The 23826-nt window shown below is 46.2% G+C and overlaps 1 protein-coding gene across 6 annotated transcripts in view; it reads left to right on the top strand.

The window, feature by feature from the left end:
* The window catches only part of dip2a (disco-interacting protein 2 homolog A), a 155671-nt gene extending 131984 nt beyond the window's left edge, over positions 1-23687 (top strand). For all 6 annotated transcript variants that reach the window (XM_060040939.1, XM_060040937.1, XM_060040936.1 and 3 more), the window contains 13 exons: positions 191-314; positions 1197-1318; positions 1702-1813; positions 2028-2137; positions 5140-5270; positions 5579-5747; positions 6069-6239; positions 18721-18782; positions 19036-19093; positions 19215-19289; positions 20413-20587; positions 21634-21757; positions 21924-23687. In XM_060040939.1, coding sequence (XP_059896922.1) covers positions 191-314; positions 1197-1318; positions 1702-1813; positions 2028-2137; positions 5140-5270; positions 5579-5747; positions 6069-6239; positions 18721-18782; positions 19036-19093; positions 19215-19289; positions 20413-20587; positions 21634-21757; positions 21924-22176 — 1686 coding nt within the window. In that variant the 3' untranslated portion in view covers positions 22177-23687. The remainder of the gene's footprint in view (positions 1-190; positions 315-1196; positions 1319-1701; positions 1814-2027; positions 2138-5139; positions 5271-5578; positions 5748-6068; positions 6240-18720; positions 18783-19035; positions 19094-19214; positions 19290-20412; positions 20588-21633; positions 21758-21923) is intronic.
* The last annotated feature ends 139 nt before the right edge of the window (positions 23688-23826 follow it).

The following is a 23826-nucleotide window of genomic DNA, read 5'->3' as shown; positions in this document are numbered from 1 at the left end:
TATTTATGACTTCATTATTAAGTAAAATGTAGTAATTTGTGTTGTTTAATCCTAACTCCTGAGTTAATGCAGGGGTCTTAAATGAGTTGTCAGTGCTTATATTGGATCCCTCCATGTCCCCATGTTGCCAGGATGCGATGTAGTGTGTAGACGTGTGCTCCAGTGTGACCGTACTGTGTTTGTCCACCAGGGCGCGGTGGTCAGCTCCGCCTCGTGTCTACAGCTCCACAAGAGAGCCGAGAGGGTTGCCGTGGCACTCACGGAGAAAGGTCGCCTGAACGCCGGTGATCATGTTGCTCTGGTGTACCCGCCAGGTAACGTAGGACCAACCTCCACCCCTTTCTCCCTTCTCCTTCCACCTCCTCCACTTCTCCTTCCACCTCCTCCATTTCTCCTGCCACCGCCTCCGCTGCCTCCTCCTCCTCCTCAAAATCCTCTACTTCTTCTTCCACCTCCTCCTCTGCCGTTCGTCTCCTCCTCCTCTGTTGCTCGTCTCCTTCTCCTCTGTTGTTCGTCTCCTCCTCCTCTGTTGTTCGTCTCCTCCTCCTCTGTTGTTCGTCTCCTCCTCCTCTGTTGTTCGTCTCCTCCTCTGTTGTTCGTCTCCTCCTCTGTTGTTCGTCTCCTCCACCTCTGTTGTTCATCTCCTTCTTCTCTGTTGTTCGTCTCCTCCTCCTCTGTTGTTCGTCTCCTCCACCTCTGTTGTTCGTCTCCTTCTTCTCTGTTGTTCGTCTCCTCCTCCTCTGCTGTTCGTCGCCTTCTCCTCTGTTGTTCGTCTCCTCCACCTCTGTTGTTCGTCTCCTTCTTCTCTGTTGTTCGTCTCCTCCTCCTCTGCTGTTCGTCGCCTTCTCTGTTGTTCGTCTCCTCCTCTTCCTTTAGTCTCCTCCACCTTTCCCCACCTCCTCCTTTCTCCATCTCCTCCTCTGCTGTTGCCGTATCTGATGAGTTGAATGTATATCCTCTCAGCCTTTATGTTAGCATGTTGTAGAAAGACCGTCTTTGCTTCTCTCGGTCAGTCTGCCGTCAGACTGACCGAATGTGTTGAGGGGTGTCGCCGGCCAATCACCGCAATTTTGGTATTTTCTTTGTCTAATGGGGATCCAAGTTAATGGTATCTGGAGTGCAAGGCCCGGTTCTTCTGACTCATGAGTGAGGATCCACCCACGGCTCTCAATAGTGCTTTTTGTCACTGTGTTCAGGCATCGACCTGATCGCCACCTTCTACGGCTGCCTGTATGCTGGCTGCGTCCCGGTCACCGTGAGACCCCCCCACCCCCAGAACCTGGCAACCACCCTGCCCACCGTCAAGATGATCGTAGAGGTAAGGCTCTGGATAGAGCTCCTCACTGCAGCACTGCGCACCTCTCATCCCATCCCACTCTGCACAATGGTCTGCAATATTCACTGGAACCACAGGGATTAATATTCACTGGAACCAGTGGGTTTAGTATTCACTGGAACCAGTGGGTTTAGTATTCACTGGAACCACTGGGTTTAATATTCACTGGAACCACTGGGTTTAGTATTCACTGGAACCACTGGGTTTAATATTCACTGGAACCACTGGGTTTGAGATGATCATGTGATTTATCTTTGTGTGTGTGTGTGTGTGTGTGTGTGTGTGTGTGTGTGTGTGTGTGTGTGTGTGTGTGTGTGTGTGTGTGTGTGTGTGTGTGTGTGTGTGTGTGTGCTTGTGTGTAACAGGTCAGTAAGTCAGTGTGTATCCTGACGACTCAAGCAATAATGAAGCTGCTCAAATCCAAAGAGGCTGCTGCCGCCGTAGACGTTAAAAGCTGGCCTATGGTCCTGGACACAGGTAAAACACACACACACATACACACACACACACACACACACACACACACACACACACACACACACACACACACACACACACACACACACACACACACACACACACACACACACACACACACACACACACACACACACACACACACACACTAAAGAGCAACTCATCTCCACGCCTACAATGCATCCTGACGGTCTCCCTCCATGGTGACCTCCAGACGACCTTCCCAGGAAGAGGACCCCCCAGCTCTACAAGCCCCCCACCCCGGAGATGCTGGCCTACCTGGACTTCAGTGTCTCCACCACGGGCATCCTAGCAGGAGTCAAGGTACCCGCAGCGACCGGCTCTCCTCTCACGGGGCAGAATGGTCCCGGCTAGTGTGGGGGGGGATGTAGCGTAGGGCAACGGTGTTTGACCAGAGGGGAACCGTTGGGGCCTATAGGGCCCTCAGATAGGGCTCTCTTGGACTTCAGAGAGGGCCCTCTAGGCCCCAAGTAATTATAATTATTTTATTTTTATTTTATTATGTTTATGAACATCTAAACAAAAATGTTTCAAAGGAAATAGACCCTTTAACCTGCCTAATCAATTAGTGTTTGGATGTTAAGGGTTAAATGAAAGAAGCCCCTTTGTCAGACAAACTTGGGGAGTTATTTACAGGAAGACCCAAAGACCTTAAATTGGTTAAGAAAACCAAAGCTTTTGAAAGGCATTTCAACTCCACCAACCATCGCAAAACCCGTGGAAGACGGAATCAGCAAGGAGCAAAAGCTTTACTTTCGGTGTTTGATGCGTCTGCCATCATGAGTTTTGCGCCCCGGGCCTCTGTCATATGTCTATATATTCTACTGAAGTGCACACACAGCTTGTGATGATGTGATTATTTGTCAGGAGGATTTTCATTTTGCTTAAGAGAAGCTGTTTTTAGTCTTGGTGACAACTCTCACTCTCTCCGTGCCGTTTGCTTGTTACATTGCTCAGGCTGGACTAGTTATTCATGTTGTTTCAGAGCTGGAAGTGTCACAGGTATCCCTGGCAGTACTATAGAGAGGACACATTAAGTAAAAGGGGACCTATTATGCTTTTTCGACTTTTATGACCTATAAACATTGTTATAATGATTGATGGTCATGTTTAACCATGCTAAAGTGTCAAATAATGACGTACATGCATTTCGACGCATTCCCTGCTGACAGTCTGGGGTGGCTGTGCAGAGCGCTAAACACTCGGGACAACGTTTGCGATTCACTTGTTCACATTTCCGGGAAATCATCTACGTAGAGGCACTCCTGCCACGCCCCCATATGCCTGGTCAAATCTGCCCGCACGCGCGCTTCAAGGAAGGTAACCAATCACAACAGAGTTGGGTTGGCAGGAGGGGGGCGAGGGGGCGGAGAAGGACGACACTGAGCGTTGACAGAGAATGCTGAAAGCGCCCAGATGAGAAGAAGAGTTTCCCGAAAATGTACATTGTTTTTTGTGCTGTGATTCGCGTCAGGTTGCGCTATAGGAGTCATTAATAAGAAATTAAGACCAGAAAAGTAGTATAATAGGTCCTCTTTAAGCTGCTGGTCTGCTTTTTTCGTTGTGGGAAATGGGGGTCAGAGGGACAAGATTTAAGAGTCACTGTTCGCTACATTGTTTGACTACCAGTGGAACGGCCCGGGTTATGGGTTTGATCCTGTGTATCCTGAGTCTACGAAAGGCATCTTTGAGCGAGCTGCCCTCCCTGCTCATTGATGACCTCTGTCTGTCGTCGCTGTAAAGCCACATTCCACCCCAGTGCTTTCCCCAGGAGCTAGGGCCCTCTGGAGGAGCTCCACCGCAGGGACCAGGGTGCACATTAAGTTCCGAGACATGAGAAATGATTTGACCCCCAAAAAAGGCCCTCCTCAGGGGTCAGTACTTTCTAAAGTACAGGACTTTGGGGCCGGGCGTGCAGCGCTGAACATGGTAACCCATGATATGTCGTGAATTCTCAGCATTTTATTTCAGCTGCCATTTTTAAACATCTGCAGCCGCAAACTGACTGATTAGGTGTTCGTAGAGTATCCGTGGCCGCCCAGATTGAAAAGGAAATTCTGAAACTTGGTGTACATGCCTTATTTTGCATGCTGTACATTTTTGCAACCGGGACCCATTTCTTTTGTCCAGTGATTTTGTGGTCCAGTGAAAATTCGTGAAAACTTACACAAGATCTATGGACATGACTGTTACGCGCCAGACCTACCGTACTCGCTATTTATCCGGGTAGTCAGCCCGTAACCTAATGTACTGTATGTCCCTACGTGGTGCGTTGAACTTGAGATATGTTCCTAAACTTTCTCTGGGTGAGTGCACTCTTACCTATCTAGGGAGTTAGGTGCTAGGTACTCACCGCAGGTCCACAGCCACCGTAGACGAACAGCTCTCTCCGTGACGCGCCGCACCGGCACCTTGTATCCAGGTGACTGTGTTAATACCACAAACTCAGGCCCCGTTTACACGAGGACGCTTGCGGGTAAAAACGACAAAATATTTTATCGGAAGTGCCTTTCGTTTAGACGGTGACAGCGTTTTTTGGGGCATGAAAACGCCTAAATCTGAAACCACCCTCCAGAGTGGAAAAGTTGAATACGCTCCGCCGTAGCGTTTCCGTCTACAATACCAAGACGCAAAACACTGCTCAGATCTGCTCACGTCGCGTACGCGTTTACGTCACATACATGTGCCAGTACAAGGAAATAAACAAACATGTCCGATTATTTCCATGTGTCTGACCTTCAAGCTGCTCTGGCAGCTCTAACAAGCGTACAGGAATCTTTCCACGAAATGTACAGGATATGTACAGATAGTATTACTGAACAGAGAAGGATCTTTTTGGTTTTTGTGGCACGGATAAAAGAAGGAAGATTCTACGCATGCGCTCAGACATGGCGGTGTTGTGTGATAGTGTATCACAGCACCACCTAGCCGCCTGGCATGCATACCCAATCGAATTCCACACACTTTTGCGTCACCGTATGCACACAGATTTCCTCCCGAAAACGCTTGTCTAAACGCGGAATAAAAAGTCGAGACGCGACGCCACTTTTGCGTCTTCTGTTCAGACCGTCATCGTGTAAACGTATCATCAGAGTCTCACCTGCAGAGGGCCACCTCCAGAGACTCTCAACCCAGAGTCTCACTTCCTGGCTCACCTGCCGCCTCAGCTGTTGCTATTTACCGCTAATGAGCACCTCAACACCCACCCCTCTGTGTGATGTCAGTACGGACCCTAACCATGAGCACACTAAAGCTATACCTAATCATAACAATGACCAATTCACGATGGTTAACTGCTGTTCCAGATGTCCCATGCTGCCACCAGTGCCTTGTGTCGCTCCATCAAGCTCCAGTGTGAGCTCTACCCCTCCAGGCAAATCGCCATCTGTCTGGACCCCTACTGTGGCCTGGGCTTTGCTCTCTGGTGCCTCTGCAGGTAATAGCTGGCACTGCAGTCTTCACTGGGTTCATTGTGTCATCTCACTTGTTAATTGTGTTTGTATTTGATGACACGTGTGTGTGTGTGTGTTGGTGTGTGTGTGTGTGTGTGTGTGTGTGTGTGTGTGTGTGTTCTGCATGCTAACTGTATTGTGTGTGTGTGTGTGTGTGTGTGTGTGTGTGTGTGTGTGTGTGTGTGTGTGTGTGTGTGTGTGTGTGTGTGTGTGTGTTCTGCATGCTAATTGTATTGTATGTGTGTGTGTGTTTGTGTGTTCTACATTCTAACTGTATTGTGTGTTTCTCCAGTGTGTATTCAGGCCACCAGTCCATCCTGGTGCCCCCTCTGGAGCTGGAGACCAACGCGTCTCTGTGGCTGTCTGCCGTCAGCCAGTACAAGGTCCGCGTGACCTTCTGCTCCTACTCCGTCATGGAGATGTGCACCAAGGGGCTGGGCTCGCAGACCGAGGCCCTGAGGGTCAGTACCTCACACACACCGCTGCGGTCCTCTTCAAGACGGACAATCAGCAACAACCTGTCGAGATATATATATATATATATATTGGGTTATTTTTCATCTCTCTCTCTATATCTATATATAGAGAGATAGAAGATATAGATATCTATATATTTATATATCTACATATATATGCATCTATAAATATATATGCATATATGAGTCAGCAGAGTGGTCCACAGCCGCGCTACGTCCACACCATCACGTCCAGCCGGCCTGCAGACCCTCATTGTACCCAGCCCCTCCTACTCTGAGCCGTCCCCCATGTCTTGTGTGTTCCAGCTGAGGAACGTCAACCTATCCTGCGTGCGGACGTGCATGGTGGTGGCGGAGGAGAGGCCGCGCATCTCCCTCACCCAGACCTTCTCTAAGATCTTCAAGGACTTGGGGCTCTCCACCAGAGCCGTCAGCACCACCTTTGGGTGCCGTGTCAACGTGGCCGTCTGCCTGCAGGTGAGGGGGGGAAGGGGGAGCAGGGGGAGATGAGAGGAGAGTAGAGGGGGAGTGGGGAGGAGGGGGAGAGGGGAGGGTGGTGGGGAGAGGAGGGCGAGGAGAGGCTGGTGGGGAGGGGAGGGGGAGAGGAGTCAGTGGTGGGGAGGGGAGAGGTTGGTGGGGAGAGGAGAGGGTTTTAGCGAGAGGAGGGGGAGATGGAGGTAGAAAGAAAGGAATTAGGGGCAACAAGTAGGTGGAGGAGCAGAAAGAGGGACAGGCGGAGCAGAAGGGAAGGAGGTGGAGGAGGGAGGAAGAGGGGTGAGGTTATCGAGGAGGAGGATTGGGCAAGAGTGAGGTCGGTGATTGATTAAGAGTATTGGTAATGAGAGTCCATGTCCTGCAGCCCGTTCTCTCTTGATGGTTTTCTGTCCTGTGGTTTGGTTTTGTTCACTCCCATGGTCTGACTGTATATATCTTCTCTCTTTTTCTGTGATTTCTTTCTCCTTTTGTGATCCTACTTTTGTTTCTAATTTGTCACGGCCCGACTCTAATAATTTCCATGATGAATGTGCGTGTCTGAATGCATTTATGTGTATTGTGTATATCTGTATGTGTATATCTGTGTGTGCGTGTATAAATGTGGTGTGTCTGTCTGGCGTGTGTGTGTGTGTGTGTGTGTGTGTGTGTGTGTGTGTGTGTGTGTGTGTGTGTGTGTGTGTGTGTGTGTGTGTGTGTGTGTGTGTGTGTGTGTGTGTGTGTGTGTGTGTGTGTGTGTGTGTGTGTCCACGTGTATATCTCTGGTCTCTTCCTGTACCTGTGTCCTCCTGGGCAGCCCAACCGGCTGGGGAAACTAGCTGAGCAGGTACCGAGGGCCAGTGGGGCTGCAGCTGCTAGCTGGGCTACTCGCTGCTAGCTGGGCTACTCGCTGCTAGCTGGGCTACTGACTGCTAGCTTAGCTACTGACTGTTAGCTGAGCTGCTAGCTGGGCTACAGACTGCTAGCTGGGCTACTGACTGCTAGCTTGGCTAATGACTGCTAGCTGGGCTACTGACAGCTAGATGGGCTACTGGCTACTCGCTGCTAAATGGGCTCCTTTTTGCTAGCTGGGCTACTGGCTGCTAGCGGGGCTACAAGCTGCTAGCTGGGCCACTGGCTGCTAGCTGGGCTACTGGCTGCTAGCTGGGCTACTGGCTACTCGCTGCTAGCTGGGCTACTAGCTACTCGCTGCAAGCTGGGCTACTGCTAGCTTGGCTACTGGCTGCTAGCTGGGCTACTGGCTGCTAGCTGGGCTACTGGCTGCTAGCTGGGCTACTGGCTGCTAGATAGGCTACTGACTGTTAGCGGGGCTACTGAATGTTAGCTGGGCTGCCCCCTGCTAGCTGGGCCGCTGACCGCTAGCCGGGTTACTGGCTGTTAGCTTGGCTGCAACTGCTAGCGTATCTAGGGATGGGAATTGATAAGAATTTCACGATTCCGATTCTGCTTATTGATCCAATTCCTTATCGATTCTCTTATCGATTCTCATTGGGTGAGAAAATAAGTACAAATGTGTTTGTTTGTATTAAATCTCTTTAATATCTGATCAGAAGTGCGTCTAGTATTAGGAAATTGTACATTTTCAAATAAATTGGTCTAGACAGGGTTTATACAGAAATTCTTGAGTTGAATTTACTACCTTTTAATATCATTTTTAGTACCTTCACCATATTTTTTAATACCAGCACGACTTCAAGAGAGAGACCATTGGAGTTGGATTAATCAAGATGTCACAACAGGACTTGGTCCCTAGTTTTTAATCAATATGTCACAAAGTAGACATAGAGAGTGTCAGAGAGAGAGAGTTTTTGTGTCAAGTGTTGAAGTTAAGTTCTAATTACCTCGTTAATATTGTTATCACAGTGTTAAGGTTTTGCATGAAATAGTACGAGTAGTACTGTGGTTCACACAACACTAGCCGGGTTAACATGGACACTTCTGATCCGATTCGATTTCTAATCGGAATAGATCTATTCCTATCATGCAATCAGAATGTACTGTATATAGGCCTATGGCATTTACAAAAGTGGTAAGCTTACGTTCGTATATCTCTCGCACACAACCGTTGTGTTGGTCTGGACTTATATGATATGTAAGGGATAATGTTATAGTACAGAACACCGGTCATTATCGGGTAAATAAGCCCAGACAGGGCGAACCGGACCGCGATGCGAAGCGAAGGTGTCTTGCTTCGCCCTGAAGGGTATTCTTTTCGATAATGACCGGCGACGTTCTATACATTATTACACGGCTCCTTGCCAAAACAGCAGAGAAATAGTCCACCAAAGACGTTGACTTCGCTTAGAAACTGGACACGCTGGGGTTGATAAGTTACCAGACTTACGGAGTGAGAAGTAAGATGTGAATCAGGCAAAAAATCCACTTTCCTTGACAGTGGTCAAGTTCGGTATGCATAAAAGTACCGACTGACCTATTGCGAAATACAGCAGCTGCTTCTACCATCTCTCTAAGTTAAAAAGTAGCCGAAGCCACCCCAAACCAATCGGAATATACATGTCGACTATAGCGGACTACACCACTTCTTCTATTCCGCATGGAATTCTATTCCGATCAGAGAATTGTATTCCGATTGAGCCGTATAGGCCTATAAGATAATTTTTTATTCTGATTGAGCTGTTCTTCCACAGAAATTGCACTTCCAACCGTTTTAATAAGACTGATTATCCCATTTATTCTACTTCTTGCTTGCCAACATAATAAAAAAATTCTAATACTTCACTGATCATGCTTTTTCTTATTCGTATTGCATGCTTATTAAATGTATACTCTGTTTGAGTTAATCTCCCTCAAAAAGTAGTCCCCTTTAATTACCTTTGATCAAACAGGTTTTTGACACCTCAAAGGGCATTATCCCGCTTATACCGGTCACTTGCCAAAGAAAAGGAATTAAGATCATTCATTTATATTTTCATGCGTTTTACAATCCAAATATAAAAATGTTCACATAAATAGGACGGACCTTAGCTACGACCTGGGAGGTATTTTAGTCAGCTGATCTAGAGAGCTAACGTTACATTTATAATTCGAAATTCGTCCCAGCCTTTATACCACAGATACAATATGGTCTATAGCATATAACCGCGTTTTCTGATTACAGTTTAATGTAACAGTAAGCTGACAACATTGCTAATTAACACCGCAAATGCAAATTAACCACACGGAGATAACCGTGGCAACCGGTCAAACAAATGTTCTTTTTGCGTTCATTCTTTAAAGATCGATTCCTCCAGCCAGAGGTCCAAAAATTTGCATTTCCCCATTCTTTCAAATTACTTTGAACTAACAGAAGCGAACTCGCGAAGTGGGTATAAACTATGGAGCCAGTTTCCTGCCATAATTCAAACCTGAAAAAATAAGTTTCAAAGGCTTGTAAGTCTGGGTTTGAAAACTCAACACCTTGTAAAAAAGGTTTTGCAACACTGAAAAAGGAGATTATAACCTGAAAAAAATTCAAACATCTGTAAACATGATTTTGTGTTCTATTTTATCTTCGTCATCATTTTCACCAACACATTTTCAAAGTATTTTTTTTTCACAAACATGTTTTCAAAGTTCAAACAATTTCACCCGCACATTTGCAGAGTTTCAAATCTGGCACTGTTCTAACAGTGTAATAATAATAATCATAATAAATTTTATTTATAATGCACTTTATATTCAAGAATCTCAAAGTGCTTCAGAGAAAAAAAACTATTAAAAGGGGGAACCTCAAAGAAAGTTTAGCTAAATTCTCTTTTAAAGAGATGGATTTTGAGGTTCCGTTTAAAAAGAGCTGTAGTCTGTGGAGCCCTCAGGTGGTCAGGGAGGGCGTTCCATAGTCTAGGGGCAGCAGCAGAAAAGGCCCGATCACCCATGGTGCACAGCTTCGTATGTCGGGTTTGGAGGGTGTGAGTGGATCCTGAACGGAGTGTACGTGAGGTTGTCGGGGGGGTGAGGAGTTCCTGAAGGTAGAGGGGGGCAAGTCCGTGAAGGCACTGGTGGGTGAGGAGGGAGACCTTGTACTCAATTCTGAGTGGGACAGGGAGCCAGTGCAGTGATTTCAGGATGGGGGTGATGTGGTCATGTTTGCGCACCCTCATCAGGACCCTGGCAGCACTGTTTTGAAATTGGAGCCTCTGGATGCTCTTGCCAGGGATCCCAATGAGGAGTGCATTGCAGTAGTCCAACCTGGAGGAGACAAAGGCATGGCCGAGCTTCTCTGCATCAGCCAGGGTGAGATATTGGCGGAGTTTGGCGATGTTCCTGAGGTGGTATAATGCTGTCTTACAGAGGTGTTTGATGTGGGTGTCAAAATTAAGTTGTGGGTCCATTTTAACACCGAGGTTGGTGACGGATGTGGAAAGGGGGATGTTTTGGCCAGAGAAGGTGATATTGGTGATGGTGGGGGAGCGGAGCTGATGTGGCGTGCCAACAAGGATGGCTTCCGTTTTATGGCTGTTAAGTTGTAGGAAGTTGAGCTTCATCCACGCCTCTATCTCCTCCAGGCAGGTGGTCAGTGTGGATGTTGGCAGAGGGGCAGAAGAAGTGGGGGTTGTCCTGATGTAGAGCTGTGTATCATCAGCATAGCAGTGGTAAGATAAGCCATGCCTGCTAATGACACTACCCAGGGGGAGCATGTACAGTGAGAACAGTGTGGGGCCCAACACCGAGCCCTGGGGGACACCGCAGGTGACGTTGTTGGTGTGTGATTTTGCTTTGCCCAGGGCAACGTGCTCAGTTCTGTCAGTGAGGTACGAGGTGAACCAGTTCTTTACATTTCCTGATAGTCCAATGGTGTATTGCAGGCGGTGAAGGAGAATATTGTGGTCAACCGTATCAAAAGCAGCTGTTAAGTCCAGGAGGATGAGGAGAGATGGGGAGCCGGTGTCTGCTGCTATCAGGAGGTCATTTGTGACCCTGACCAAGGCTGTTTCTGTACTGTGGCCATAGCGGAAACCAGACTGGAATTTTTCAAACAAGTGATGTTGTATGAGGTGATCCTGGAGTTGTGCTGCAACTGTTTTTTCCTGAACTTTTGACAGAAATGGGAGATTTGAGATGGGCCTGTAGTTGGAGAGGACTTCTGGATCAAGGGTAGTTTTTTTTAATGTTGGTCTGATGACAGCAGTTTTTAATGCAGATGGGATATGGCCGGCCAGGAGGGAGTGGTTAATGATATTGGTGATGAGTGGAGAGACAGCAGAGATGTTGGCCTTCAGCAGAGCTGTAGGGAAGGGGTCTAGTGCACAGGTGGATGGCTTCATTTTCCTGATGACGTCCTCCACCTCTTCCTTTGTGATGCTGGAGAAGGAGCAGAGGGTCTGGACAGAGTCAATCGGTGGGTCAGCAGTTGGAAGGGGCAGGACAGTAGTGGTGGAGAGGTGTGAGCGGATGTTATTCACTTTTTGTTTAAAAAAGTTGATGTGCATGTTGCACCTCTCCGTGGTGACATCAGATTGGGATGGTAAAGGGGGTTTGAGAAGGTGATTGATAGTTGAAAAGAGCTGTTTGGAGTTACCAGGGCTATTGTTGATTATTGTGGAATAGAACCTGGACTGTGCATTATTCAGGGCTTCAGCATATGCCCTCCTGTGTTCCCTGTATGCCTGTTTGTAAACGGTCAGACCAGAGGCCTTGAGTCGCCGCTCAAGGACACGCCCAGCCGCCTTCATTGTACGTAGTTCACTGGTGTACCAGGGTGCGGAGCGCGAGAAGGAGACTGACCTCGATGTTAAGGGGGCGTGGAGATCCAGGAGACTGCTCAGGGACTGGTTGTATAAGTCCACTGAGTCAGCAACAGAGAGGGAGTCAGTTGAGCCAGAGGAGAGATGTTGAAGGTCCAGGGCCAGGGCATGCATGTTGATATTTCAGTGTATTTCATTGTTTCCCGGTTTTGAAACCTTGTAAATGGGATTCTGCAAACAGGTGTTCATACATTGAGAAATACGTTTTGAAAGGTTGAATATTTATTTTTAAAAACTTGTAAAGGTGTACGTTTACGCCTTTGCAATGTATTTTTTCAGAACTGACTTTTCAGCACTGACTTTTCAGAGATTTGACCACACAGGCGCAAGCTTTGAGTCACGTGAATATTGGCAGTGTTCTGTCGCGCATTTGTTTTGAAACTCCTGACAGTCAAAGTCTGAAGAAAAAAAAAACGTTCCTGGGGGCGGGACCATTTAGCTCTAAACCTATTGGTTGCTCTCGGCTGACGTACATTCCAATCACATTCTTGTCATCGGCAGAGCACTGTTAATCATGCACAGCCCGGTGAACGGCACATGTACATCCTTCATCCCTCCCTTATCCCCATGCGGTCGTTGGCGGATGGGGGAGTCTGGGCAGTGGACTGCGACGGTATGATAGTTGTCTGACCCCTTGGAATGTACTGACGTACATTCCAATCACATTCTTGTCATCGGCAGAGCACTGTCAATCCCGCACAGCCCGGTGAACGGCACATGTGATTGGAATGTACGTCAGCCGAGAGCAACCAATAGGTTTAGAGCTAAATGGTCCCGCCCCCAGGAACGTTTTTTTTTTCTTCAGACTTTGAGTGTCAGGAGTTTCAAAACGAATGGGCGACAGAACACTGCCAATATTCACGTGACTCAAAGCTTGCGCCTGTGTGGTCAAATCTCTGAAAAGTCAGTGCCGAAAAGTCAGTTCTGAAAAAATACATTGCAATGGCGTAAATGTACACCTTTACAAGTTTCTAAAAATAAATATTCAACCGTCCAAAACTTATTTCTCAATGTATGAACACCTGTTTGCAGAATCCCATTTACAAGGTTTCAAAACCGGGAAACAATGAAATACACTGTTAGAACAGTGCCAGATTTGAAACTCTGCAAATGCGCTGGTGATATTGTTTGAACTTTGAAAACATGTTTGCGAAACAAAAAAAAACTTTGAAAATGTGTTGGTGAAAATGATGAAGAAGATAAAATAGAACACAAAATCATGTTTACAGATGTTTGAATTTTCTTCAGGTTATAATCTCTTTTTTCAGTGTTGCAAAACCTTTTTTACCAGGTGTTGAGTTTTAAAACCCAGACTTGCAAGCCTTTGAAACTTTTTTTTTCAGGTTTGAATTATGGCAGGAAACTGGCTCCATAATAAACCACCTGACGTCTCCGCCCGTTGCAGCAGTGTGAACTGCCCAGTTTTAGAACGTCGCAGCCCGTCTCGTCAAAAGGATTTGCAAGGAGTTGCGACGCAAATCTTTGGTCTGAACAAGCCAGCCAGTTTGTTTCAGCGCACGCACCACGTGACATCATTGATATCTCTCAGGTCCTAATCGCAACATAAAAATAAATCCACGCAAGTTTTAGAAATTTTAGGAGATATGCCTGAATAACACCAATTGAAAAACTCATAGGCCTTGTTGGAAATGTAATACCTCGTCAGATGACGTTTATTACTTTTTAATACTTTTAAATGGCCTTAATTTGGGCTAATTTCATTTACTACCTTTTAATACCTTTAACAACCCTGCTAGACAAAGAAATATATGTTTGGCTTTTTAAGCAAAAATGCCATCATTATGTGCCATAAAACTATAAACACAGACTGAAAACAGTCAAGTAAGAGCTTGTGCCTTTTGCAATGCTAACAGTGCTCATTTGCATTAAACTTGTAACAAAATTCAACTGACATAAACAAAATGAAGTATTGATTAGACAGAGATTTATTAGATGGGCCTACCTAATAAACCGTTCGAACACACAAGACCGGAAACCATAACAACGCCAGTAAACAATCCCCGAGAAGCCCAATCCCTATGAGCTCCCCACGCTACGGCCATCCGGAGGCGACAGAGCTGTTGGCCGTGATATTATATATACAATTATATTATATCATATACTATTATATATAGAGCTCCGGGAGTCGCAAACTGCAACAATCACTTTCTCCTCCATGCTGCAGTTCACCCCGGACTGCATTGCACTGAGTTTGTCGGTTGAACGCTGATTGGCTGTTACGTTACACATGTCACTCAGTTGTCACGCTGTTGAACGCTGATTGGCTGTCATCACGACAAAAACTTGTCGCCGGTTTTCTCTCGCGAAAAAAATTGGCTCGATACCCGTCTCTATGTTCACTTTGTATGGGATCTTGTCGCCCCGTCGCGTTTGGTGTGAACGCACAATGCGCTTCTTCCTCGGCGGCGCCATGTTTGCTGCGTTCTGAACCAAAACAAAGCAGCGTGTGTGTGACGTCATGACGCATTTGCCGCGACCGTAACCGATAAGCGGAATCGTTAAAGGGGACCTATTATGCTTTTTCGATTTTTATAACCTATAAACGTTGTTATAATGATTGATAGTCATGTTTAACCATACTAAAGTGTCAAATAATGACGTACATGCATTTCGACGTATTCCCTGACAGTCTGGGGTGGCTGTGCGGGGCGTAGCCATCTTTTCAAAAGTGAGGGGGACAAATTGTTCAGAGGTCTATTGAGTGATTTATCATCCTCTCGCATTCAGTTGCACTTCCATAGTGGCTACATAACCACAAACAGCACAGCACCAGCGGACCGACTTTAGTTCTTTAAGATGATGTAGGCTACTATCAAAATCTAAAGTTAAAATCTAAAGCTGCCAAACTCTGGTTGAGTTGACACAGAATGACCCTCGAGCATCTACAGGTTAAGTAACCAGATAATAAGTGCCAAATGACAACACTGAACACGAAAAGTTCTGGAAAACACCATTCCTGTTTCAAATTATCAGCACCAAAATGGAATGGAAGTGACAGGGTAATAAGCCACATAATTTAATTGAATGGCAAGAAGTGACAAGTGAAAGTGACGACAATAAACATATTGACATGAAGATGTAGCTATTTTACATTTGCCGTCGTCAATTAGGACAACACAGATGTGCAAAATTTATCAAGACTAAGACAAATGGTATGACCTATACCTGCTTCCTTTAAAACACAAATAGTGCAGTAGTCAAATAATATCGGCAAATAAATAATAAACAAAAAGTCTCTTTGAATATAAACTAGACTAATCTTAGAGTCACTCTTATCCTATAGACATTTCCTTAGCCAGTTATAATTTCTCCTGCAATGATATAGATAATAAATGTTCAAAGCAAAACTTATAAATAGTATTAAGAATAGTAGTGGTGACGTAGCTGTGGAAATTAATCGCAGAGTCACTTTTATCCTATCGATAATTTCTCCTCAACTGCTGTGAAGACCCTCCCTGTTCATTCCTGCTGCTGCTGGACTCTGGTCCACTGTCTCCTCCCTGACCCTGCTCTTTCTATTGTATGAAGATTAAAAAATATGTGCAAAACAACCGTGAGCACAAGTTCTGTGCAGAAATGCGAGGAGTGGGTTTATTCCTAGGTGGTTGAGTAGCCAAGTAGGAGTATTGTTACTTTAGAATAATATAATAAAAAAGTATTTTGCAGTAAAACAACTCTTAAGAGTACAATTTATCCAATAAGTTACTCAAGTAAATGTAACAGAGTAAATGTAACTAGTTACTATCACCTCTGCACCTAGCAAGCGATTTAACATAGGTAACAGTTAACAATTGTTAACTAGCTTAACTTGATATATTGACATCTATTAGTTGGTCATCATTTAGTTAAACAACATGCAACGGCATTACTCAACTTCGAAAAAACAAACCGTGTTCGGCCTGTTCGGCTGCTGGTTTGCTGAACATGCTTGAAACAGATCTGAATCAACGTCTCTGTGATGAAATCACAACACGACAGCGGTGTTTGCCGCCTGGCACTGTCACGTTAAAATTGTACCAGGGGCGAAAATTGTACCGGCCTACGTCATCGTTTGTTTACATCCTGACAACCTGACAACCTGCCCGGCAACAGACGACGCGATGCAGAAAACATGTTTCCAAACGACGAAATAACATAATACAGATAGCGGATCGCTATCTGTATTATGATAGATAGCGATAACACTTGTTTTTACTTTATATTTGTATTGTATTTAATTGTTTAATCAAAACAATAAAAAAATGTGCCCGCAAAACGGGCGATCGCGTCAAATGACGCGTCAAATCACGTAGGAAGGTTCTTGAACATTCTAGACTATGAAACCTGCTTAAAACACTCAGTTTACTAGCTAAATTCGATTAAACAATTCAATACAATACAAATATAAAGTAAAAACAAGTGTTATCTAGCGATCCGTTATCTGTATTATGTTTCAAGAACCCTCCTACGTCATTTGACGCGATCGCCCGTTTCGCGGGCAAAACATTTGTCATTTGACGCGATCGCCCGTTTCGCGGGCAAATTCTTTTATTGTTTCGTTTAAATACAATACAAATATAAAGTAAAAACAAGTGTTATCGCTATCTATCATAATACAGATAGCGATCCGCTATCCTGTATTATGTTATTTCGTCGTTTGGAAACATGTTTTCTGCATCGCGTCGTCTGTTGCCGGGCAGGTTGTCAGGATGTAAACAAACGATGACGTAGGCCGGTACAATTTTCGCCCCCGGTACAATTTTAACGTGACAGCGCCACCTGCTCATGGTGCGTTCAAAAGCGGCTCGGAAAAACGTGTTTCCACGTGGAAAATGAATTGAATGGTTGTGGCTGTAAAAAGTGCGGGGGACAGAGGGCACAGATACGGGAAGTGCGGGGGACATGTCCCCCGTGTACCCCGCGTCCGCTACGCCCATGGCTGTGCAGAGCGCTAAACGCTCGGGACCTCGATTGCGATTCACTTGTTCACATTTCCGGGAAACATCTACGTAGACGTACTCCTGCCACACCCCCCTTTGCCTGGTCAAATCTGCCCGCGCGCGCGCTCCAAGGAAGTTAACCAATCACAACGGAGTTGATTTGGCAGGAGGGGGGCGAGGGGGAGGAGAAGGACGAAACGGAGCGTTGACAGAGAAGGCTGAAAGCGCCCAGATGAGAGGAAGAGTTTCCCTAAAATCGACATCGTTTTTTGTGTATGGTTAAACATGACTATCAATCATTATAACAACGTTTATAGGTCATAAAAGTCGAAAAGCATAATAGGTTCCCTCTAAGCAGGCTTGCTAATGATTCCAAGGAATCGGTTTACTCGGCACCGGTTCTGAACAAGAACCGGTTCTCGATTCCCATCCCTAAGCGTATCTGCCCCCTGCTAGTGGGGCTGCAACTGCCAGCGGGGCAGCTGGGTGCTAATGCTGCTATGGCTTCTGTTGCTGCGTCGGGCTGCCTCTGTGTTGGAGCAGTTGCTGTCGTTGTTTTTTGTTGATGATGGCGTCAACAAAAAATGTGGACGTTTCAAGGATGCCTCTTGTTTGTCCCCCTAACTATCTTATTTTCTATTGTCCTTAACTTTGACAATAACCAGTGTGGCTGAACCTCAGAATGTCAAAGTCACATGCTGCACCAGTAATGTTTAGTGAATGAGTGATCTGCTATAACCCATGTAGTTTCACTAAGCTTGACGTCCGGGTTATTCCATGTGTCACATGACCCAGACATGTGCTTGGTTTGACATCACATGATTGGTTGTTATTAGTCGTTGAGAAGAGAACTATGCTCCACAGAGCCTCAGAGCATCGAACAGTGCTTCATGCTCACCGTAGTCATCAGACTGGACATATTAATGTAAGGTCAGAAGAAGGCCGACCAGCTCAGATCTTGGTTCTTGATCTACTTTCTTTCGCTTCGTATTTGTTTTCGATCAATCATGCTGTTGGTGGCCTGGCCCTTTAAGAGCGTGAGTGGCGACCAGAAACTCAGGCAGCAGCGGTAAACTGTAACAAACAGGTTAAGGATTTCAGATCAACAGCTTGTAGAAGTACCACTGTAGAACACACTCATTAAGATCCCCTACAGAGAGCTTCTTCCTCTCATAGCTACCAGGAACTCCGGCCCTTGCCTCTCCTGTTTTTTGGCCCATGCTCTGTGCCGTATCCCCCCAGAAGTTCTGCTATCCATTAGTCGGACTGCTTGATCCCAGATCATGACAATCAATTGTTTTGTTAGTTTTCCTATTAGTGTCAACCTGGTCTTTGAAGGAGGTCTGTACTGGCTCTGCTCTAGCGTACCCTCAGGTGTGACAGCAGCATGACAACCTTCTCTAGCTTCAACAATCCAACACAAATCCATCCATGTCGTTCCCGTTGCTTCCAATACTCGCTTGCTACTTTAGTTTTGTGGCTTTGGCTTCCAGATCCCCCCCCCCACCACCACCACCACCATACACGCACACGCACACGCACACGCACACACACACACACACACACACACACACACACACACACACACACACACACACACACACACACGTGACATTATCCTTGAGGTGGATCCTGGTCTCACTCTGGTCTCTGTCCCCTGTCTGACCCCTGACTGTCCCCTGTCTGACCCCTGAATTTCCCCTGTCTGAACCCTGACTGTTCCCTGTCTGACCCCTGTCTGACTCCTGACTGTCCCCTGTCTGACCCCTGTATGACCTCCAGGGCACGGCAGGACCGGACCCCACCACGGTCTACGTGGACATGAGGGCCCTCCGGCACGACAGGTAGGGCACCTCGTCTCCATGGAGATCTCTGTGGTGATCATCGACTTTCAGAACAAATATCGTATAGCAGCAGAATAATGTATAACAACATATATCCATACAGTATATATCCTAACTTGGTGGCTTTCAAACCAAATCAGGATTCATGTTTCTGTTTCCATATGTTTAGTATTGATATCAGCAGTCCGTTATGATATGGAATGGGTGAGGAGTGTTTTAGTTCTGATTGGACGTTTCTCTGCATGACCTGCAGGGTCCGTCTGGTAGAGAGGGGGTCACCTCACAGCCTTCCACTGATGGAGTCTGGGAAGGTACATGCGTGGTCACACCACCTCATACACACACCTTTTCATACCAGGAAATGTCACTTAACAACCAACTCTATAAAACGGCGGCTCCACTAACTGGGCCCCCCCTCCATGTGGTCCTCAGATCCTGCCTGGCGTTAAGGTGATCGTGGCCAACACAGAGACCAAGGGGCCCCTCGGGGACTCCCACCTTGGAGAGGTCAGTCCAGCCTCACATACTTTGATTTCTCTGCTAAAAATGACTAAACTACAGGTGCATCTCAATTAATTAGAATATTGTGGAAAAGTTAATTAATTTAAATAATTCCTTTTAAAAAGTGAATCTCATATATTATATTGATTTATTCCACAAACAGTGAAATTTGTAGAGCCTTTATTTGTATTAATCTTTGATTATGGCTTACAGCTCAAGAAAACTCAAAATTCTGTATCTCAGAAAATTAGAATATTAAATAAGACATAAGAAAAACAGATATGAAAGTATGTTCTTGTATATGCACTCAGTACTTGGTTGAGGCTCCTTTTGCATGAATTACTGCATCAGTGGCATGGAGTCGATCAGCCTTTGGCCCTGCTGAGGTGCTATGGAAGCCCAGGTTGCTTCGATAGCGGCCTTCAGCTCGTCTGCATTGTTGGGTCTCGTGTCTCATCTTCCTGTTGATAATACCCCATACATTTTCTATGGGGTTCAGAATAGGCAAGTTTGCTGGCCAATCAAGCACAGTAATCCTATGGACAATAAACCAGGAATTGGTACTTGGGGAAATGTGGGCAGGTGCCAAGATGCCAATTCCACTCAACTTTCTATGAATATGCTTGGATGCACAGCCTCCTTGTGGAGGCTGTCAATGATTGTCTTCTGCACAACTTTCAAGTCAGCAGTCTTCCATATGATTGTGAAGCCTACTGATCCTTTTCAGGTATTTTTAGGTAATTAGCTGATTAGTGTGACACCTTGAGTCTACAATATTGAACTTTTCCCAATATTTTAATATTATGAGATACTGAGCTGTAAGCCATAATCATCAAGATTAATACAAATAAAGGCTTGAAGTATTTCAGGTTGGGTGTAATGAATCTATATAATATATGACTTTACCCTTTTAAAATTGATTAATTGAAATTAAGTACATTCTCCACAACATTCTAATTTATTGAGATGCACCTGTATGTTATTTTCTGTCTTTAAAGTATAGCAAATCAGTACTATGTTAAGTAAGACCTGGGCCTGGGCTATCTCAGATGGCCCAGGTCATCTGAGATAAGGGTCTGTCCCTGAGTAAGCCCTGAAGCAGCCTGGGTGTGTGTTTTTCGTTTGTCAGATTTGGGTGAGCAGCCCCCACAATGCAACGGGGTACTACACCGTGTACGGAGAGGAGGCGCTGCACACGGACCACTTCAACACCAGACTCTGCTTTGGAGACACAGTCACCAACTGGGCCAGGACGGGCTACCTGGGCTTCCTGCGTCGCACAGAGCTGACCGACGCCAGCGGAGGTGTGTGGTCCATTCTGAACACTAGCGGCTGTAGAGAGGCTGATGAGGGGCTTCAGGAGGAGGTGTGTGTCCACTCTGAACACTAGCGCTGTAGAGAGGCTGATGAGAGGCTTCAGGAGGAGGTGTGTGGTCCACTCTGAACACTAGCGCTGTAGAGAGGCTTCAGGAGGAGGTGTGTGGTCCACTCTGAACACTAGCGCTGTAGAGAGGCTTCAGGAGGAGGTGTGTGGTCCACTCTGAACACTAGCGCTGTAGAGAGGCTTCAGGAGGAGGTGTGTGGTCCACTCTGAACACTAGCGGCTGTAGAGAGGCTGATGAGGGGCTTCAGGAGGAGGTGTGTGGTCCACTCTGAACACTAGCGCTGTAGAGAGGCTTCAGGAGGAGGTGTGTGGTCCACTCTGAACACTAGCGCTGTAGAGAGGCTTCAGGAGGAGGTGTGTGTCCACTCTGAACACTAGCGCTGTAGAGAGGCTTCAGGAGGAGGTGTGTGTCCACTCTGAACACTAGCGCTGTAGAGAGGCTTCAGGAGGAGGTGTGTGTCCACTCTGAACACTAGCGCTGTAGAGAGGCTTCAGGAGGAGGTGTGTGTCCACTCTGAACACTAGCGCTGTAGAGAGGCTTCAGGAGGAGGTGTGTGGTCCACTCTGAACACTAGCGGCTGTAGAGAGGCTGATGAGGGGCTTCAGGAGGAGGTGTGTGTCCACTCTGAACACTAGCGCTGTAGAGAGGCTTCAGGAGGAGGTGTGTTTCCTCCTCTGGTATCTGACAGCCGCTGGAATCTACTATAACTAATATCGAGTTTTGTTTTGCTGAACTTACTATCATTATTTTCATAATTCAATCATGCTTTGTCTGTCCGTCTATCTGTACGGCTGCCTGACTGTCTGTCTATATGTTTGTATGCCTCTCTGTCTGTCTGTCCCCCTGTTTGTCTGCCGATCTGTCTCTCAATCTGTCTGTCCTTCCTTCCTTTCTGTCTGTCTGTCGGTCTCTCCATCTGTCTGCCTGTCTGTCTCGCCGCCTGTATGTCCCCCTGTCTGCTGTAGAGCGCCACGATGCCCTCTATGTGGTGGGCTCCCTGGACGAGACGCTGGAGCTGAGGGGGATGCGGTACCACCCCATCGACATCGAGACCTCCGTTATCAGGGCCCACAAGAGCATCGCTGAGTGGTGAGGACCGCCCATGCTCTGGAACCCTCCCAGGGAGGGAGATCCACTTCAGGGGGGAGTGGAAGTAGCTTGTATGAACTGGTTTACTATCAGTAGAAGGGTGGAGGTGTGAATATGCCTTTTGGCAAGGTGAGTTTATTCATAATGTATGTATCCATCTCCCAAGCGCGGTGTTCACCTGGACCAACCTGCTGGTGGTGGTGGTGGAGCTGGAGGGCTCTGAGCAGGAGGCCTTGGACCTGGTGGCCCTGGTCACCAACGTGGTGCTGGAGGAGCACTACCTGATTGTGGGCGTGGTGGTGGTTGTGGACCCCGGCGTCATCCCCATCAACTCACGTGGGGAGAAGCAGCGCATGCACCTCAGGGACGGCTTCCTGGCCGACCAGCTGGACCCCATCTATGTGGCCTACAACATGTGAGGCGTTGGGGCAGTGTGGCGCCACCGGTAGAGGCCTGTGCCCTTCAGGAAGTCCAGCGTTGCAGGAGGACGAGGTTAGGAGGGCTGCGGGTCATCAGACGGGGGAGGGAAAGGTCAGAAGGCTGAACATCACAGGCCCAAACTCCTCTAAAGGACTGGGAGCAGCTTTTGGTTGGGGTTCAGCTGGGATGTGTTTGTGCTGCAGAACTCCCATGGTCAGGGGAAGCATTGAGTAGCTCTCAGAGCCGTTCACACCACACCATGTCTGCTCTGTGGTTTAGAACGGCTGTGTTCTGCCATCAGTTTTGTCGTCGGGCCCCTTGAACCTAAATCTGTTTGACTCTCATCTGTGTTTTTTCTGAAATCTATTTGGTTCCCAATGTTATGAAAAACTCGTTCTGTCTGGAGTCAGTGATAATTCATGTGGAAGAATGGGTGTTTTCTTAAAGAAAGATTTTATTACAGACTATCAAGCGAAAGGCTACACGCTAATTGAAACGCTACGATATTTGGTTCCCAATAAGGTTTGGCTAAATTGTCCTCATGTGTTTATCTAATGTCGATCATCATGTTTGTAAATCATCAATCCTGTTTCTTAACGTTAAAGGATCTGGGTTTCTCATGATTTCTCGTGAATTTCTTCATGTTAAAAGTGCAGCAGATTGTTTTCGTAACACAACACACTTTTTTGAAAATGAAAACCCTCTGCTGCGGATGAGTTTTCATCGATTTTGCTTTATATTCTTTCCTATAGTCCCATGATTTGATCAAATAAAATGCAATACAACCAATATGGAAGTTGCAAGATCACAGCAATGCATTCAATACCATAATCCATTATATAAGGATGTTTATAGAAGATATATATTTATACATAGGGATCATTGTGTACAACACTGTTTATTTCTTCTTGTCGTTAACCTCGTCCCACTTGGTTTGTCACAGATATGTTGTGTGGATGTCTCAACTCTCTGCCGTCATCAGTCATTCTGGATGTTGCCAACAAAGTTTGATTTTGTTCTGTTCTTGATTTGCATGTGCTGTATGAGTCCGATTTGTGATAGGCTGTACCAGACCCCCCCCCCTCCCCCTTCATAATATCTAATGAATATTAAATATGTAAGATAACTTTTATTTTTTATTTTAAATCCACTTTGAAGACAGGCTTCAGGCCTGCTGTAAGTATGTACAGGATTTGTGTAAGTTATTAAGAGACTATCGACGGACACTCCTGGTAGGTTCATAACAAAGACTGGATCTAGTGAACCATGAACTGCCCGCTCACCTGAACTGCAGACATGGTTGGAGTGTTTTTCTACTGAATGACCTTCAGGCTGTGTCCTATGGCTTCAGTCAAATAAAGAAGATTCCATGCAGACTCTGGGATGCTTCTGCTCCGAGAGGACTTACTCCTCATTGGACCATGAGAAGATGCAATTGTCTGGCGTGTGGTTGGTTGTCATTATTTTTCATACCATAATTTCTTATTAAAAGAAAACTTTACTTATACAAGTTGAATGTTTTGTGTTTCATTTGTGTTTACTGACTTGATGTTAGGAACCTGAGCCTCAAGATGTTAGCTAATTCCTCTTTTTGAAACATATTTATATTCGTATTTTCTAGTATTTCTACTCCAGTCGAAGAAAGAATG

Source organism: Gadus macrocephalus, chromosome 20 (genome assembly GCF_031168955.1).
Source record: "Gadus macrocephalus chromosome 20, ASM3116895v1".
Classification (NCBI taxonomy): domain Eukaryota; kingdom Metazoa; phylum Chordata; class Actinopteri; order Gadiformes; family Gadidae; genus Gadus; species Gadus macrocephalus.
This window is presented reverse-complemented; position numbering and strand designations above follow the sequence as displayed.